Genomic DNA, 20,366 nt, shown 5'->3' with positions numbered 1-20,366 from the left:
TGCCCTTGAATCCTCAGGTCCAGGTCCAGGATGCTGCTGCTTCGTCTCAGAACAAACCTCTGTCCCCACAGGGCCTCCCAGGTTGGGGACTCGGCCCCACTAGTGAATTCTGGATGGAGGCTCCTCCTGCTGAAGCTTAGGACGCCGGTCCCCTTGGTGCGTCCTCCGCTCCTTGTCCCTCCTCAGTCGCTGCCTCTCCTGCTTCCCAGGTCTCCAGGCCCAGTAGCTCGGCTACTTCCTGGACAGCAGAAGTGGTCCCTAGTGTCAGTGCTGCTTGCAGCCATGGAAATGCCCAAGGTGCTCCCTATTTCCTTCAAATCAGTCCAGCAGGGTGGTTAGGAGTTCAACCTGCTCTGAAGATGGTCCTGTCCAGTTCCTACCCACGTGGGTGTGACGTTCTTTTCTGCATCAAGGAAACTTTGCTTTCTCCGCAGAGGCCTCCTGATTCCTCGGAAAGCCCGCTGCTCTTGCAGAGTGGGGTGCCTGCCCAGGTTTCTCTGGCCCCACAGGAGCGTCTCCTTCCTTGGCCAGGGCAGCCCCAGTGTGGGAGTGTCCACCCCGAGGGCCGACCCCTGAGGGTTCCCCACCCAGCAGCTGCTATCAGCCTCTAATTCGGCGATCTTGGTGACTCTAAGCAGACCCAGGAAGAAGTGGGACATTTATACCAATACCCAGAATGATGGTGGCCTGGTCAGCCTGCTATTCAGGGACAGAGGAGAGAGAGGTGACATTAGAAAAGGCTAGTCTCATGTGTGTCAGACCTTATCTGGGCCCCATGTACCAAGTGGGATCCGGAGCACAGGACAGGAGTGTCCATCGCAGTCAGTTTACTAGAATAGAGGTAGGAGGGATCACTGAGACCTTGCCCTCTGGTGAAATATCCTTACCAGTTCCCTGAAATCTGTCCCAATGAGATTGATATTCACTCTTTTGGGGAAAAGAAGGAATAGAATTGGAGAGAGGGTAGAACCCTTCCCTGCATCTTAAAAATAATTGGAAGAGGACCTTATTCACAGCCAGAGAAAGTCAGATTGAGGGGAACGAATGTGAAAACCATGGTTCTAAGTGTCTAGGTTTGACAATTAAGTTCGGGAACTTGTTGCAATGATGTTGCTAAACATTTTTGATATCAGAGGGATTATTCATTATGAATTTGTACCAACTGGACAAACAGTTAACCGAGTTTACTGTTGAAAGTGCTGAAAAGGCTGCATAAAAAACTTAGACAACCTTAACTTTTTACCAACAATTCATGCTCTTGCATCACGACAATGCACCAGCTCACATGGCACTGTCTGTGAGGGAATTTTTAGCCAGTAAACAAATAACTGTATTGGAACAAACTCCTTACTCACCTGGTATGGACCCCAATGACTTTTTTCTTTACCTGAAGATAACGGAAATACTGAAAGGAAGACATTTTGATGACATTCAGGACATCAAGGGTAGGTAATACGATGACAGCTCTGATTCCAGAAAAAGAGTTCCAAAATTGCTTTGAAGGGTGCACTAGGTGCTGGTGTCGGTGCATAGCTTCCCAAGGGAAGTCCTTCCAAGGTGACCCTAGTGATATTCAGCAATGAGATATGTAGCACTTTTTCTAGGATTGGTTCACTAACTTAATTGTCTGATCTCACGTCTGCTTCTCCAACCTGGTGTCCAAACATCAAGTCTGACTTGGTCATTTCCAGACTTTCTACAAGCCTGAGCAAAGATGTGAAGCTTTTGTCTTTCTCTCTTTTCCTGACGGCCATCTCAGCAAGGGCAAGGGGCAAGATGGAGTTCACCCCATGCCATGTAAACTCTGCACCTCTTAGAAGGGGGGGGCAGCTGAGGACACCTAGCTAGATTGACTCAGATGGTTTTGGTATCTTTGCACAAAGAAGGGGACTCCTGGGAGCTGGCCCTGCAACTCTTCTGGGGTCTTCCTCCCCTGGCCTCCAGGCCCTGACCGTCACTTCTTGTTTTCCATTCTTGCTGCCACATCTCATGATGGCTGCAGGAGGAGGGAGACATATATGATGCCCACAGAAAGTTACTTTCACTTCTCTTTCCCCATTTGGGTGGAGCCCTCTCTAGGTGAGTGGGTTCACAGGCTTCCTGCTCAGGGCTGGGCAGCCACATTGGACCCAGTCAGGGGAGACCAGAGGTATTAAAGGCCTAGGCTCCAGGCCCCGGCAGGGCCCAGGCCGGGAAGATGGCCTGTGGGAGCAACCACCTCAGCACCAGGTCAGTCTCTCTCTCCTCCTTTAACTTTCTCTCTGGCCATGTTGCTGCTTTAGGGGCTGTTAATAGGCACTCATCTAAACCTTAACCTTAGATAAGAACACTCACAGCGATGTAATGAAATGCAGGAATATGTAGTGAGAAATCCGGTGTTTAAACTGCAGCAGGACAGCTGCTGGTGTGCGTCCAGCGTTCCACCCCCACGTGACTCTTGTTTTACAACCACTGCTCCGCTGGCAGGACGGCCTGGAGTCCGCTGTCCTGTCTGACGCTTTGAGACAGCGATTGTTATTTCCTGTGACCTCTGAACCTCCTCATTTCCCTCAGGCCTCCTGCACCTTCACCTAGGTTGTTTCAAAGGAGGTAGTTTAGAAAATATGAAATTCAGGATAAACACATGAGTTGTTTGCAAACACTGAGGGCTGTGGTCTCATGTGTGACCTGGGGACGGGTCAGCTCCGGCCTAGTCCCATCTCTGGCCGTGGGTCTGAGTTCTCCCTGCACTGATCTGGATCAAAAGAGTAAAAGAAAGAGAAAGGATTAAGATGGGAAAGACTAGTGCAGGCTGAATGTTTTTATTTTTACTTTGATTTTGTTCTCTGGGTTATACATCTGACGAGGAAAAGGGTAGAAATCCTTTTCTCTAGTAATGAGTCATAATTAACATTACTTAATATGTTTAATTTAAAGACATTTTTTATTACAAAGAATTACATTTTAGATTCTTGTTCATGAAATTTCAAACAACATAAAGTATTTAGAGGGAAAAAGCCCCACTCACCACCCACCCCCAGCAGCTTCCAATCCTGGTCCTGTTGAGGGTTGTGACATGGCCTTCCTTATCTTTTTCTATGCATTTACACGTATAACTTATTTCCCTAAATACATAATTCGCATGTTGTTTTTCTAAAACATTGAATTATATTCTATATGCCATTTAACATTGCTACTTATTTTAATAGCAAAAATATTAGAGAACTTCTCAGTGTAAGAAACATAGATCTGCATTCTTTTTAACAGCTGCATACTACTCCATGGAATAGATATACCATAATTTTTAAACCATTCTCTCCCATTCACAAACAGGTCATTTTCTTTTCTTTTCTTTTCTTTTTTTGATTTTTTTTTTTACTGGTGAATTGGGGGAATGGGAACAGTGCTGGGGAATTGGGGGAAGGGGAATAGACAAGCTGCTGTTGCCCCACTCCTCAGTCCAGCCATGGAGGACGTTGCTTCACTAGCCCAAGTTGGCACCATCATTGCGCTCTTCCGGGGTGGGCGAGGCAGATAAGTCACCGGCTTCTGGACCGCTGCTCAACAAACAGGTCATTTTCAATTGTTCACTTTTACCAACAAGCTGTGATAACAACATCCATATATTTTTCTCTGTTTTGCATATATACAAGTATTTGTCTTATGTAATTAACCAAAAAAGTAAAATCACTGAGGCAAAGGGTACTAATACTAACTTGTTTATAAATCCTGCCAAGCTGCCTTTCTGAGTAGCTGAACCAATGTATTCTACTAACAATGAGATGAACCATCTCCCAATTCCCATTTCTGCAAAGGTGCTGGATAAAGAGAGTCACTTAGTTCATTTGTATTGTCTGATTACATGGGAGGAGAACAGTTTATTGTGTCTATTGGGCATTGAAATTGCCTCTTTTATGAATTGTTTGCTGGTTTATTCTTGGCCAGTGTTATCAGTTGAGATGATTGTCCTTTCTCAGATGATAAGGGAGAGTTTGCTAAATACTCTGAAAGTTATAGATATACTTTCCTTATCTTTTACCTTTGGCTATGGTGACTTCTATTTTATTAAAGCTTGAAAGATAAAGTATAGACTTATGATGGCATTGATTTTATGAGATACATACACTCTTGATATTATGAATAATTAAAATGCTGCTGAAAGTTACTGTGAATTCCATGCACATTGTCTTTAACCATAGTCCTTTTTCCTTAAGATGACAGATTCAATTCCACTTTCACTTCAGGGAAAATTTCTTCTTCTATATCTTCAAAAACATATTATTTTTTAATTTGGGGGCAAAACTATTCTTCCATTGGAGCAGCTTTAGCCTTCAGAGCTTTATCTGTACCTAATGCTTTCATCTCTTTAAAGTTTTACTTTCTGTTCACAGTGGTTGTCTCAAACCTTTCTTCTATGACAATTATTTAATGTTTAGTAGTTTTTGGTTTCTTCTTATTTCCAATTGTTTTAAAGTTGATTGCGTTTATTTTTGAGGGAGGGCCTTAATTTTCTTCAACAGCTCTGCAAGCTCGACTTTAAACCACATTTTGTTATTATATCAACCCATCTGCACACTGTTGCTTTATTTATTTAGGTTTTAATGCAATATAAGTGCTTTGGAATGTCTTCTTCATCCTCTGGGTTATTCCTTGAGATTGATTCTGTCTGCAGTTTCATTTCTGTGTTGCTTTACTTCCTTTTTCACATTCTTGCCAGGGTTTTACTCCCCTTTTCGCTATGCTTGAGCTGGGCAACTCTCCCATCACCCCTGGTTTGCACAGTTTGCATCTGGATGAATTATTTTTCACAGTTTCTGTGTTATCTGACACTGAATTGCTTCCCATCTCATCTACAGTTTGATCTGTCATTATTCTTATCAGTTTTTATGAAGGCACCATTGTTTGGTTAACCATCCTTCTCCCCACTGACTTGCAGTGCCACCCTTTACCCAAGTGGCCATTATATGCAGAGTCTGTTTCTGTGCTCTCTCTTCTCTGCCATTGACCTATGAGGGCCTCTCCTTGTGTCATATGACACTGTCGTAGTTGTGACGACTTCATATGAACTCTTGATTTCGGGTAGGGTAAATCTTCCTGTCCTCTTTTCTTTTTCAAAGTGTCTTGGCCCTTTGCATCTTCACATCAGCTTGTCGAAACCCATGTGAGATCTTATTTGGGATTCCACTGAATCTATACATTAATTTGAAGAGAATTGACATCTTTATAACATGTGTCTTCTATCTCATTAATATGGTAGATGTATATTTTTAATTGAAAAACATTTTCTAATAAAATTTGTGTTTTTCTCCCTAGAGTTTTTAGAGGTATTCTGCTTTATTTATGGATACTCGATACCTTTATGCTCTTAAATCAGTAAAATTTAAAATCAACCTTCTAGATGCCTGTTATTAAGACAGAAATGAATCAAAACTTTGCCACTCTCTGATTCTAATAACGTCTATGGAAATATATACTCATTTATATAATATATACATAATGACCATTTTTTTATTGAAATATAATCCTTATACTTATTATTTCTTTTTCTTGCCTTACTGTATTGGTCAGGATTTCCAGTATTATGGCAAATACAAATAGTGATAGTAATCATCTATGTCTTGAGCCACATTCCAAAAGGAAAACTGTTCTTATTGCATAATTATGAATAATGTTTGTTGCAGGCTTCCTTTTTTAATACAAAAACTTACACAATTTAAAGAAGTTTTATGGTTGACATCTGAGAGTTTCAACATATGAGGTGTTCTTGGTCCTATTTTCTATTGTTTTTACTATTCTCAATACTAGAGATTATTTAACAAATAAACTATTATTTTGGAATAATTTTATATTTACAGAAAAGTTGCAAAGGTAGTTCAAAAATTTCTGTAACTACACACCCAGTTTCATTTCCTATAACATTATTCTCTTACATAATTATAGGACATTAAAAAAACCCTAAAAATCCAAGATTGGTATATCACTGTTTACTAAACCATACACACTTATAATTTCACCGGTTTTTCCACTACAGTCCTCACTCTGTTCCAGAATTCAATCAGGGCCACATTGCCTTCAGCCATCCTGTCACCTGTTCTATCTGGTCTGTGACAGCTTCTCAGTCTTTCCTTGTTTTTCATGACCTTGACAATTTGAAGAATACCGGTCAGGCATTTTGTAGAATGTCCTTCAATTTGGGTTCATCTTGATGTTTTTCTCATAATTAAACTTGGGTTATGGGTTTTATAAAAGAATACCACAGAGGTGAAGTGCTCCTCTCATAACATCATAGCAGGGGAGATGTCAACCTGACTTGTAACCATGGCTGTTGTCCTTGAGCAATTGGTTAAAGTGGTGTTTGTAGGCTTCTCCACTATAAAAATCACTATTTTTCCCTTTGCACACTCTATTCACAAAGGTTATTTTTCTAGGGTTTTTCCCCCTGTTTTTGTTTTGTTTTGCTTTGTTTTTTACTGTGTACTCACTTGTATTTGAAAAACATTATTTATGGATGAAATTTAGACCTGCAATGAAGGCACTAGTTTTTGACAAGTATTTCTGTGAGTTGATGTCTTCTGTCTGTGTTTGAAAAATCTCAGACATTATTCTTCAAACATTTCTTCTGCCCTCTCTCCAACATTTTCTCCTCTCTTTCAGTATAAGTTATGTTATACCTGCTGACTCACATTTTCCTCACACTTCTTTTTGAATTTTTATTTTTAAAATTTATGTACTTTAGTTGGATATCTTCTGGTGTTCTGTCAATCTTCTAGTTTGCTAATTTATTAATTATATCTTTTTTCTGTGTCCAATTTTCTGCTAAATCCTCCCATAGAGTAATTTAAGAAATTATATTTTTCAGTTCTAACATGTCCATTTGACTATTTTCTGTTTCAGTTCTCTGGTGGAATTGTCTAACTTTCTATTCTCTCCTTTTTTAATCCATTTTTTTGTGCATTTTAATGATAGCTTTCATGTGCTCACTCAAAGTTCTGGATCATCTGTGCATCTGCTTCTATTATGTATTTTTTCTCTTGGTTTCATTCTATAGTTCAGTCTTTTGACACTATTTTTGACTGAATGTCAGGAATTGTTTTCACAAGACACAGAGGCTCCCAATGTTGTCATCTTCCACATGAGAGTGTCCCCCTTACCTCTACTAGGCAGGTAAAGTAATGAGGTGGATCACCTGAAGTGAATTAGGGCCTGCTCTCACATTTAGTCTATGATACATTTTGAGATGATATTTTGTATGTCATGAGGTAAAGGTATAAATTAATCTTTGTACATGGGGATATTCAATTGTCCTAGCACCATTTATTGAAATAAATAATTTTTATCATTGACTTGCCTTGGCACTTTCATTGAATTTTAATTAACCAAAAATATAAGGGTTTATTTCTGCACTCTCCACTTTTTTCCCATTGATCCATATATCTGTTTTCATGCCAGTACTATAAGTATCTTGATTACTGTAACTTTACGGGAAGTATAAGTCCTCCAAATTTGTTTTTCCTTTTTCATGATTGACTTGGCTCTTCTGGGTCCTTTGCATTTCCATACAAATACTAGGATCAGTTTCTCAATTTCTGCAAAAAGGTCTACTGGGGTAATAATAGAAATTTCATTAAATGCATAAATCCATTTAGGGAGAACTGTCATTTTAAAAATATAAATTCTTCCAACCTAAAAAAAAAATTTAATGTCTCTATGTATTTGGATCTTTAATTTCTATCTTCAATATTTTATAGTTTTCAGCATAAGTCTTGCATTCCTTTTGTATAATTTATTTCTAAGGGTTTTATTTTTTGCCTAACTTTATTTTTAAATTTGAGAATCCAACTCTTACATTTCTAAGTTTTCTAGAACATTGTTTTTTAAAAAGAATAATATAAGCTGTAGGGTATTAAATATACTTACTCTAAAGTGTTGTTCTGTGTGTTCTATCATTTCTATTTTTTCTGATACTACCAAAAAATAGTGAAAGGAGGATCTGAATGGGTATTTCCAGTCAAGATGGCATAGTAGGAAAATGCTGTGCTTGCAACCTTTCATGACCACATCAAAATTACAACTAAACTGCACAGCAACCATCAGAGTCAAATGAAGCCTAGCTGAGCATTAGTCTTACAATTAAGGATATACAGTTGAAGCCACTTCAAAACTGGTAGGATGGGCAGAGATATAAAACAAGCAGGTCCCACACTGTACGTTGTTGTTAAAAATCAGGAGGGATATCTTGATTGCAGAAGACCCCACTCAAAGAGCTAGGAATCCCAGCCCCACACCAGGTTTCCTAGGCCAGGGTTCCAGTGCCAGGGAGCAAAGTCCCCATAACTTCTGGCTGCGAAAACCAGTGGAGATTATGGCTGAGTGAGATGGAAGGCAGCTGGGGTCCCAGGTGTCCCTCTGAAAGTGCCCATGTGTGAACTTACTTGCTGACAGACTCACTTGCTCTGAGCTCCACCATTGGGGCAGCAGCTTGAAAAGAGCCAGGAATATACAGGGAGGAACTGAATTGTCTGGCTTTAGGACAAGGGCTGGAGAAACAGCTTTCTCCCAAACAGAAGTGCTGGCAGAATCTATAATTTCTCTGTTGAAACCTTCCTCCTCCCAGCATACAGGCTTAGTCACATGCTATACCTGAGCCTCCATCAAACTGGTTAACACCACTGGACCCACCCTGGTGATACCTTGGGACCTCACCCCACCCAGCTTGCAGCCACACCAACGCCGCTTTAGTGGCTTTTCTATGCAAATGGCCTGTCTTGGCTCATGCTGCAGAGTTTTCTAAACTCTCTCAAAGGTTAAAAAAAAAAACCCAAAATGCAGCATCTTGCATTGGCATGCCCCATGTCTCTTGCTAAGCAGCCCAGAGCCTGGCACTGATAGAAGCTGGCCTCGGTTCACAGCTTAGTCTCTCCCAGGCACCTCCAAGCCCAGTGCAAATGGCATCCATCTGTGGATTGCTTTGTGGCTTATTCCAGGAAGCCCTAGGGGCAGGCACACCCAGTGGCTGGCTTTAGACTGAGCCAGACTACCATCTAGCTGCCTCCACAGATAACAAACCCAAAAGGCAGACAGATCAGGCACCAGAGCCTTGCTGAAGTGAATCCTGCCCTGTAGGATTAGCCCCTGCAAAACAGCTCTTCCACTGTAATCACAGCCAGTCCTCACAACCAAACAGCCTGAGGGGCAATCCCTTCCATTAAAGAAAAAGTAAACTGCAAACAAGTCTCAACTACAATGGGACACACACAACACACACAGGAAACACACCTGAAGCACCAGGCTCAAGTGACTAGGAGACTGTGACTGTAGGTCCCACAGGCTATCTACTGCATAAGGCCACTCTACTAAGACCAGGCGACTTAGCAGCTTTGCCTAATACATAGAAACAAATACAGGGAGGCAGCCAAAATGGAAAGACAAAGAAACATGTCCCAAATAAAAGAACAGAACAAAGCACCAGAAGAACTAAACAAAATGGAGACAAGCAATCTACCAGATGTAGAGTTCAAAACACTGGTTATAAGGATGCTCAGTGATCTTGAGAGGAGCTTCAACAAAGACATAGGAAACATAAAAATTGAGATAGAACACATACAAAAGAACCAATAAAGAATAAAGAATACAATAACTGAAATGAATAATACATTAGAAGAAACCAACAGTAAATTAGATGAAGCATAGGATTGAATCAGTGATTGTGAAGATAAGTTAGCAGAAAACACCCAATCAGAACAGAAAAAAAATCCAATAAATGAAGAGAGTTTAAGGGGACTTCTGGGATAACATCAAGCATACCAACATTTGCATTATAGGGTTACTAGAAGGAGAAGAGAGACAGCAAGGAATTGAAAACTTATTTGAATAAACAATGACTGAAAACTTCCCTAACCTGGCAAAGGAAATGGTTAATCAAGCCCAGGAACCACAGAGTCCTAAACAAGATGAACCCAAAGAGGCCGACATCAAGACACATCATAATTAAACTGCCAAAGGTTAAAGACAAAGAAAGAACCTCAAAAGCAGGAAGAGAAAAGCAGTTAGTTACCTACAAGGGAGTTCCCATAATACTGTCAGCTGATTTTTCAACAGAAACTTTGCAGACCACAAGGAATTGCCATGAAATATTCAAAGTGATGAAAAGCTAGGACCTACAACCAAGATTACTTTATCCAATAAAGTTATTTAGAATTGAAGGACAGATAAAGAGCTTCCCAGACAAGAAAATCATGAAGAAGTTCATCACCACCAAACCAGTATTACAAGGAATCTTAGAGGAACCTGTTTAAGATTAATAATAATAATAATAATAATAATAATAAATAGATCAAAAATATAAATAATAAATTGGCAATAACTACATTTCTATCAATAATTACTTTCAATATAAATGGATTAAATGCTCCAATCAAAAGACATAGGTAGCTGAATAGATAAGTAAACAAAACCCATACATATACTGCCGGCAAGAGACTCACTTCAGATCAAAAGACACACACAGACTGAAAGTAAAGGAATGGATAAAAGGCTGGGGTAGCAATACATATACCAGACAAAATAGACTTTAAAACAAAAGTTTTAACAAGAGACAAAGAAGGACCTAGTAATCCCACTTCTGGGTATTTATACAAAGAACTCCAAAATGCTATTTTGAGGGGACATGTTCATCCATATGTTCAGTTCATTATTATTTACAATAGCGAAAATATGATAACAACATGGGTGTCCCTGAATGTATGAATGAATAAAGAAGAGGTGATACATATATACAATGGAATATTACTCAGCCTAAGAAAGAATGAAATCTTGCCATCTGCAACAACATGGACAAACTAGAGGGTATTGGACTGAGTGTAGTAAGTCAGACAGAAAAAGACAAATGTCATATGATTTCACGTATAAGTGAAATCTAAAGAACAAAACAAACAAACAAATGAAACTAACTCATAGATACAGAGAACAAACTAATGATTGCCAGGTGGGAGTGTGTTACAGGGGTGGCTGAAAAAAGGGAAGAGATTCAGAAGTACAAATTAGTAGTTACAAAATAGTCATGGGGATATACAGTATAACAGAAGGAACATAGTGAATAACATTGTAATAACTGTGTATGGTGTCACATGGGTACTAGATTTATTTGGGTGATCAACTCTCAAGTAATATTAATATCTAATCACTATGTTGTACAGCTGAAACTAATATAATATTGTATATGAACTGTAATTGAAAAATAGAAAAATTATTTTAAAAACATTTTTTTTAAAAAGAAGGATGTGAAGGGACTTAGGTGGAGCCATTACACTTTTTATAAGCCAGTGTTAACAGCCTTGGGTATAGCATTACATGCCTTTCCCAACATTTCTTCCAAATTTTACACACAAGATTTTTAAAACTTTGACACATAAAAATATGGTCATGATATATTTTAACCTGAGCTTTACGTTTTTATTCATCAATAAACTATGATCTTCTATCCAAATTACTAAAAATAAATAGCTATGTGATATTCCAGCAGTATGGATTTACCATAACTTATTCAATCATTCATCCAAATGAGAAATCAGGTTGTTTTCAGGTTTAGGTTGCTATTGTTGTTTTTTTGCTGCTATAAACAATGCTTCCATAAAGGCTTTTGTAGTTATGGGCATCTATTCAACAAGTATTTATTGGCACCTTGTGCATGTGAGGTACTCAAGAAAAATCAATAGACAAAACAGACAAAATCTCTTTCTCGATTGCATATATATTTTGGGGGAAAATAGTGACAATTATAAGACAATAAATACTAAATAAAATGTATAAGTAATTAATTTAGTATGTTAAGGGATAATAAGGGCATGGTACAAAGTAATAGAGTTAGGTTAGGAGGCAGTGAGTGCATGAGCAGAATGGGGGGCTGTGGCTTTGATTTCAAGTAAGTTAGCCACTTCATTGAGAAGGTGACATGGAAGAAGGACCTTAAGGAGAAGAGGGAGTTGGTTCACTACATGGATATCTGGACAAAAAACACACTACACAGAGGAGACAGCCAGCACCACGTTTCTAGAGCTAAACTGTGCCTGGTACAGTCAAGAAACAGCAAAGAGGCGGTTTGACCAGGGAGAAGTGAGCTCCAGGAGAGGAGAGAAGGGCTGGGTTCTTTCAGGCTCCTCAACACTGTAAGGACTTGATTTTCCTCTGGGGCAACTGGGGAGACACTGACAGTTCTGGAGCTCTAGTTTCTATAAGATGCTTATTGGCATTTTTATTTCCATGCAATGGGTTCCAAAAGTGGGGCTGACTGCTAGGCCAATATGTAGTGGATCTTAAAATATAGTAGATATGCCCAGATCTTTTCTGTAAGGCTACAGCAATTCATGCTCACACCAGCAATGAATGTCCGTTTCTCTGAATCTTCTGCCACGCTGCAGTGTCCCTTATGAAGTTGTGATTGCCAATCTAATGGGTGAGCCATGATTTCTCATTGATGTTTTAGTTTGCATGTATTCACATGGTTTTGGACATTTTCATTTACTCTAAGTGCCTTTTCAGGTCTGTTTGCTTTGGGATTGTATATCATATTTTATCAGTAGGCTAGAGTCTTTGTATATCAGATATATGAGGTCTGACAATTAAGTTTGTGAACTTTTTGCAACAATGTTGTGAACCTTTTTTGAAATCAGAGGGATTATTCATTATGAATTTGAACCAACTGGACAAACAGTTAACCAAGTTTCCTATTTGGAAGTGCTGAAAAGCCTGCATGAAAAAGTTAGATGAAAATGACCTAAACTTTTCACCAACAATTCGTGGCTCTTGCATCACGACAATGTACCAGCTCACATGGCACTGTCTGGAGGGACCTTTTAGCCAGTAAACAAATCACTGTATTGGAACACCTTCCCTACTCACCTGATATAACCATCACAATGACTTCTTTCTTTACCCGAAGATAAAGAAAATATTGAAAGGATGACATTTTGGTGACATTCAGGACATCAAGGGTAATATGACAACAGCTCTGATGGCCATTCCAGAAAAAAGAGTTTCCAAAATTGCTTTGAGGGGTGGAATAGGCACTAGCATTTGTGCATAGCTTCCCAAGGGGAGTCCTTCCAAGGTGACCATTCAGCAATGAGGTATGTAGCACTTTTTCTAGGATGAGTTCATGAACCTAATTATCAGACCTGTACAACAATACCATGGACACATTCATATTAAAGTAGAAGTTCCAGGAGAAATGACTGATATTCTTGTAAAATTTCAATTTATACCTTATTATATCATTGTCAAACCATGTCTTATCATTTATGAACTGGTTTTATAATTCAGAATGGTATTTCTTTTAACTGCTATAAATCAGAGAGGGGACACCCTGTATTTATTTTTCTGAGATTTATTTTCTCTTAGTTGTTAATTAAGATGCATTTTAAAAGTGAGCTTCTATTGTTTTTCCATTGTGTATTATTCCTATTTAGATGACCTGTTTACTCCATCTCAATTTTGTGCAAATTAAAACCAGAGCAATCAGGCAAGAGAAAGAAATAAAAGGCATCCAAATTGGAAATGAAGTTAAACTAATTTTTTTCAGATGACACAATTTCTTATATACAAAAACCCTAAAGACTCCATAAAAAAACTATTAGAAACAATCAACAATACATTAAAGTTGCAGGATACAAAATCAATGTACAAAAATCCATTGTGTTTATATATGCTAATAATAAAATTTCAGGGGAAAAAAAGTGAAAAAAACAATTCCTTTTTCTGTTGCAACAAAAAGAATACTAGGACTTAACAAAGGATGTGAAGGACCTATACACTGAAAACTATAAGACATTATTAAAAGCAATTGAAGAAGACACAAAAAAAGTAAAGATATTCATGTTCATGGATTACAAGAATCAACATAGTTAAAATGGTTACATTACACAAAGTAATATACAAGTTTAATTTTTCATCAAAACACTAATGGCATTTTAAAAAGAAATAGAACAAAAAATCATCACACTTGTGTGGACTCACAAAAGACCCTAAGTAGCAAAAGTAATCCTAACAAAAAAAGAACAAAGCTGGAGGTATCACACTCCCAGACTTCAATTTATACAACAAAGTGACAATAATCAAAACAGCATTGTATTTGCAAAAACAAACAAACAAACCAGGCACACAGACCAATGGGAAAGAATTGAAAACTCAGAAATAAACCCCACGCATATATGGCCAGATACTTTTTGACAAAGGAGCCAAAAACTTACAATGAAAAAAACAAAACCTCTTCAATAAATGGTGCTGGGAAAATTGGAAAACCACTTGCAAAATAATTAAACTAGATGGCTGTCTGTCACCATATACCAAAATTAACTCAAAATGCATCAAAAGCCTAAACATAAGACTTGAAACAATAAATTGCATAGAAGAAAGAATAGTTACTAAACTTATTGGACCTTGGGTTCAGAGAGGATTTTATGAACTTGACCTCAAAGGCAAGGGAAGTAAAAGCAAAATAAATGAATGGGACTATGACTATTAAAGCTTCTGCACAGCAAAAGAAACCATCAACAGCACAAAGAGCCAACCAACTGAATGGGAGAAGATATTTGCAAACAACACCTCCAATAGGGACTGATATCCAAAATATATACAGAATTCATACAATTCAACAACAACAACAAAAAACAATCCAATTAAAAAATGATCAGAAGACCTGAACAGACACTTCTCCCAAGAAGACAAATGGCCAACAGATTTATGAAAAAATGCTCAACTGCACTAGCTATTAGGGAAATGCAAATCAAAACCACAATAAGAAACCACCTCACACCTGTCAGAATTGCTGTTATCAATAAGACAAGCAATAACAAGTTTTGCAAAGGTTGTGAAGAAAAAGGAATCCTCATACACTGCTGGTGGGAATGTAAATTTGTACAGCCACGATGAAAAACAGTATGGAGGTGCTTCAAACAATTAAGAATTGAATTACCATATTACCCAGGAATCTCTCTCCTGAATATCAACCCCTAAAATGTGAAAACATTTATCCTTAAAGACATATATATCCCTATGTTCATAGCAGCATTATTTACGGTGGCCAAGACATGGAAACAACCAAAGTGTCCTTCAATAGATAATAAGATAAAGAAGATGTGGTACATATATAAAATGAAATATTACTTGGCCATAAAAAGATGAAACACTGCCATTTGTGACAACATGGATGGATCTTGAGATTATCATGCTAAACAAAATAAACCAGCTAGAGAGAGTTGAGAACCATATGACTTCACTAGTATATGGGATATAAAACTAAAAGAAACAAATGAACAAGACAAACAAACAAACAAAAATCATAGACACAGACCACAGTTTAGTGATTATCAAAAAGTAAGTGGGTGGAGGAGCAGTAGAAAAGGGTAAAAAGGGTCAAATATATGCTGATGGAAGGAGACCTGCTCTGGGTAGTGAACACACAATGCAATATCTAGATGATGTATTATAGAAATGTACACTTGAACCCTATATAATTTTACTAACCAATGCCACTCCAATAAATTTAATAAAAATTTATTTAAACATAATAAAGATTCAGTGTCATTCCAAATACATAAATAAATAAATAAATAAATAAATAAATAAATAAATAAATACATAAATACATAAATAAATAAATAATAAAAATGAAACTGGCACTGCTAGAGGCTGACTTCTAATATAGCATCTTCCAAAGAGATATGTAAGGTCAATTAAAATTACTTTAATAAAAAAATACTCTAGATGTGTTTAGAATAACATAACTTTACAATGGCTTTGACCAGGACAGAGTGAACTTTTTCAGCACTATGTAAGTCTCTCATGTTCCATGCTTCTTTCTATCATATCTTTGTTTATTGCTTCAATTCCATTTTATCTACTCTCTATTCAGGAACACTTATCTCATATGTGTTGGTTATTCACAATTTATCCTTCATATATAAAGTGTTACAGCCTCCATAAGCATCTCAAAATCTTAACCACTTTCGCTTAATTTCTTTCCTCCCTAGAATGTCCTCAGGAGACCAGAACAGAGACCACAAGCAGATCTGTGAGGTCGCTCGCAAACACTTCAGAAAATGTAAGGTGGAGATTTCAGATGCAATACAACACACATTTCCTTTTCTTGAACTTCTCCGTGACCATGAATTCATCACCAATGAAACATATGAAGTAAGTGATAAAGTAAAAAGAGAGAGGAGAAGCAGGCACCACTGGAGACGGTCCTGCTCCTAGCTGAAGGAACGGTGCTCCATGGCGCCCATGGGAGTCAGGGTGAATCGCAATGGAGATAGGCTGGATCTGACGTGGGTGTGCTCCGTAGACGTATAATGCCTTGTAAAAATGCATAAAATATAGCATGAACTAGGAATTAAAAGTAATTTTAATGAATGGATGAGTAAATCTAATGATTTGATTTAATGAAATAATTGACACAGCATTTCATTTCAACCTAGATCTGAGACCATTAAAACCCACAAAGAAATAATGTTTTCTTAGAACAAATTTGGAAGTAGATGATTACTATTCTTACTCCAAAGTTTTCAGTTTCCTTTCCTCTTTTTTCTTGCTTCTGATACTTCTGGCATCTTGGGGTTCAGGTTAATTTAGGAAAAGACCGAGGTGGAGAAACGGAGATGCAAGACTTCTCTTTCCGTAGGAAGGTGCTTTCTCTATGGCAAAGTTCACAGTAGGAGGAAAGTCATCAGCTGGCTTCCATGAGCCCTTCCAAGCCAGTCCTGGGAAAAGGTTGTCCAGTCAGTAGAACAGCTGCTCATAACCCACCTGCTAAGCCTATTTCTAATATATTTCACTGGGCTCTAAACGGGCTAAAGATTATTTAACTTGAACTCATTTTTTATTCTTCAAAATTGCTTTTCTTCCATCTAATGTAAACAAGGGTGAGGAGATCAGGCTCACAAATGGGTGTTTTGAAGGAGGAAAGATTTGTTTCACTTAGTAGTCATAAAAACACATAGAAATTCTAAAACTTTATGTAAGATACCTATGTATGGAAATTGTAATACATTAACCATAAAATCAGTTTCTAGGGCTCTATCTATTTTGAAGGTCTGTATTTATATTTTCCCCCTCCATTTTTTTTAAGGAGTCTCAAGCATCTATTAGTAGAAAACGGTTTTCTGTACAAGAAGTGGTGTACAATGTTCTCAGTAAATTGGAGGCGACATTTCACCTGTCAATTCTAGAAGTATTGTTCTGCAAAGTCATGATGAAGAATTACCCCAATTTAAAATGCATTTATAAAAGCTTCAGATATGGTAATTTGGTTTATTACATACGTTTTGATATGCAGGGCCAATTTTTCCCACAGGTATATGTTTATTGATTTCCTACCATCTACCTCACACCATGATTGCAATGGGGATATGGCAGCTAAGAAAACACATGTATCATGAGCCTTCTCAAATCCTATGATAAAATGGCCATTGACACAACACCCATGCTGAGATCTGCTTAACCAGGCATTTAGACTCACAGGACAACCAGACCCACAGTGGCATCAGATTTACTTAGAAGGACAAATGACAGGGAACACAACATCCCAGTAAGGCAGCATGAGTTGCTCCTCCTGTGTGTCGCCCCTTGCAGCAATCCACACAGCAGTCCTTCAAGTTGACTGCCGCCTTCCTTGAGTGACAGCTTGGCTGTGGGTGCGGGATGCATCCTGCCTCAGCAGCACCATGCCCATGGGAGTCAATGTCTCATGTAACCACTCTGCAGTCATAGCTTCCAGGAGCCCCACGAGGGACAGCCACGTTACAAGAGTCACCACACTGAAGGAAGACCAAAAATAGTTGATAGCTCACATACAGTCCCTTCCAGGCCACACACATGTTATCTACCTACAATCACAGGTCACTTTTCACCCTAAACCCAGTGTTGACCTAGAAACACAAAAGAGAGGCCACTTTTATCAGGTGTCCAGAGTAATGAGCAAGAAAACTTAACCCCTGGTCCAATTTGCCCTTAAAGTAATATCATGGTTTTATTAACTCATTCTCTACAACTGGGTGATAAACAATCCAATATCACAAAACCAGTTGCTCTGCCAGAGATGGTTTATGACACTCTACAAATCTACAGGTTTAAATCTCCACTTTTCCCTGAGAAGGCATGACTTTTTCTTTTTAAACTGGGACTCAGTAAAGAAGATGCATTCAAGTGATTTTTGTTTTGACTTGCCTAGAAAACTTTTTATTCCAACACAGTTTGGTCCCAGCCAAAATCTCCAAGTCACAATGGAGAATTCACAGAAAAATGATTACCTGAACTGAGGAGGGTAGATGCTGCAGGAAAAGAAATAGAGTGTGAAGGGGTCCGGTGTGTCTGCAAAACAGGGACAAATTAGATTTCTCTCAGAGTGAGAAGCAGACTGTGGGAATTTATTCAAGATGGATAGGTTTTAAAACAAAGGTTTTGGAATGCCTAGCATCAAAACCTAAGTAATTTGAAGTTATTTCCTAGACAATGAAGACATACTGCAGGTTACAAGGTTTATAAACAGATTTATTGCCCCAGGAAGTATACTTGCCATCTGCCCTGGGGCATTGTGGGCACACTGGTTCCTTGCTGTCTTCTTCCCCAATTGCCTGCAGAGTCCTTCTCACCTGGGCTTCTTGGTTTACTTCCTTTCTCTCTACATTTGCTAAATCACCATCATGCAGGAGCTCTGGGCTAGTGCCCTGGCCTGCCCTCTCTGTCAGCCTCCCGGGTCCCTGGTCCAGGCGTCTCTGGGACGTCCCCCCAGCACCACAATGTGCATCCTGCTTTCAGCTTCAGAAAGTGTCCTTCCTTTGTTCCTGGGACCTGGGCACCCCGTCCCCGCCCCCCCCCCCCCCCCCCCGGAAGTCTGTCTAGTTCCTCTGGTTTGTCCCCTTGCGTCCCTTTGGAAGCGCTCATCCTCTCTGACCCAATTCAGTCAACCCTCCTCTTGTCCAGCCCCATCTTTAAAGCTCTTGTGCTTCCTCTTTTATACACGTGGGATCTTAGTCCTTCTACCAAAGAAATCCCTCTGTTCCTTCCTTGTGGCCTGAGCAGGACAGAAAACACATTTCACTTCCAGTATATATGTGCTTTCCTGGCCATCTGAATCTTTTTCAATGAGTAACTGCCTCAGGATGTATCCATGACTCCTTCATCCTGACATTTTGGTGGCCCTTTCTGTGTGGGAGATTTAAAGGCTCCATGTTGGGGGTCCTCCTTTCTGTCCCCAGGGATGAAGGGGGATCTACACCATGAGGACTGGGACCTACTGAGCTCTGAGTGACCCGAGGCCTGGGAATTCCTAAATGTATAAATTTGAGATGACATCCTTGGTCTGAATGGAGATCTCAAATTGTCTTCTTTTGCCGTCTCTTCAGTGATACCAGACAAAAAAATTTTCCCAGAAATTGCTGGAGAAGAAAGGGAGGAGAGGCCTGCTATCCAACCAAACTTTGAACAAGGTGATTGCAAATAGATAAAAACCAAATATTCTTATAAGAGTAAAACAGAAAGGGAGGTGGGGTCCTGTCCTGAGTGGAGACTGGGGACCAGGGAAGAAACACCGAGGAGCATGGAGAAGGCTGGGAGGGGTGTTTGTGTGAACGTGTGACCAGAGGCTGATCCTGGAGGAGGGGCTTTGACAAGAGACCATTGGCCAGGTGACAAAGTCAAAGGAACAGGAATCCAGTGTTTCAGTCAGGAAAACAGATTTAAAGAGAATGATGACCTGGAAGTAATTGTGGTTTACAAGGAATCTTAGGAGAAGACCAGTATGAAACTGTGAAGGGCTAAGAACTATGGGCCCAAGGTCAACGTCAAAGAGGAGACCCTTGATGATCACAGATGAAGGGACTGATTTAAATGTGAGGGATGATGTTAAAGGGCAGGAATATTTAAGGAGAAAGACAGTCATCTAGAGAGAGAAGACAGGGAGTGGTAGAGATGTGGAGAAGAGGATGTGGGTACTTTGAGAGAGAGGAAGAAGGAGGGGAAATGAAAGACAAGGAAAAGGTAGAAAACACAATAAAATCAAACATATTACTAAGCACTCACTTACTGAATATTTACTCTGACAGTTGTGGTTTAGTGCTCACACTGCCATTAGGGGTTAGTATTACTTAAGTGCCCATTTTGCAGATAAGGAAACTGAAATCAGAGAGACCAGGTGTGTGGGTCAAATGAGCAGGGACAGACCCAGGCATTCTGAACCCAGAGCCTGTGTTCTTAACCCTGGATACGCCCAGATAATGTCATGGAAAAGACAGAAACATGAGACCAAAAGAGGGAAACATTTGCAGAGAGAGATACAGAAAGGAGAACACCAGGAGCTGGAGGAAGTGGAGGAGAATCAGACACTGAACCTCAGG

At 39.1% G+C, this 20,366-nt stretch overlaps 2 protein-coding genes across 4 annotated transcripts in view; both read left to right on the top strand.

Annotated features, from left to right (window-relative positions):
* The window catches only part of LOC109378047 (nuclear body protein SP140-like protein), a 72,434-nt gene that overhangs the window by 23,945 nt on the left and 28,123 nt on the right, over positions 1-20,366 (top strand). The gene's annotated exons all lie outside the window — the stretch shown is intronic.
* Positions 2,110-20,366, top strand: part of LOC109378046 (nuclear autoantigen Sp-100-like) — a 23,810-nt gene continuing 5,553 nt past the window's right edge. For both annotated transcript variants that reach the window (XM_019634499.1, XM_019634498.1), the window contains exons 1-4: positions 2,110-2,229; positions 16,005-16,167; positions 17,102-17,273; positions 19,377-19,460. In XM_019634499.1, the coding sequence (XP_019490044.1) occupies positions 2,198-2,229; positions 16,005-16,167; positions 17,102-17,273; positions 19,377-19,460 (451 nt within the window). In that variant the 5' untranslated portion in view covers positions 2,110-2,197. The remainder of the gene's footprint in view (positions 2,230-16,004; positions 16,168-17,101; positions 17,274-19,376; positions 19,461-20,366) is intronic.

Source organism: Hipposideros armiger, unplaced genomic scaffold (assembly GCF_001890085.2).
Source record: "Hipposideros armiger isolate ML-2016 unplaced genomic scaffold, ASM189008v1 scaffold_1709, whole genome shotgun sequence".
NCBI lineage: Eukaryota > Metazoa > Chordata > Mammalia > Chiroptera > Hipposideridae > Hipposideros > Hipposideros armiger.
The sequence above is the reverse complement of the archived record's forward strand: the minus strand, read 5'-3'. Positions and strand labels throughout refer to the sequence as shown.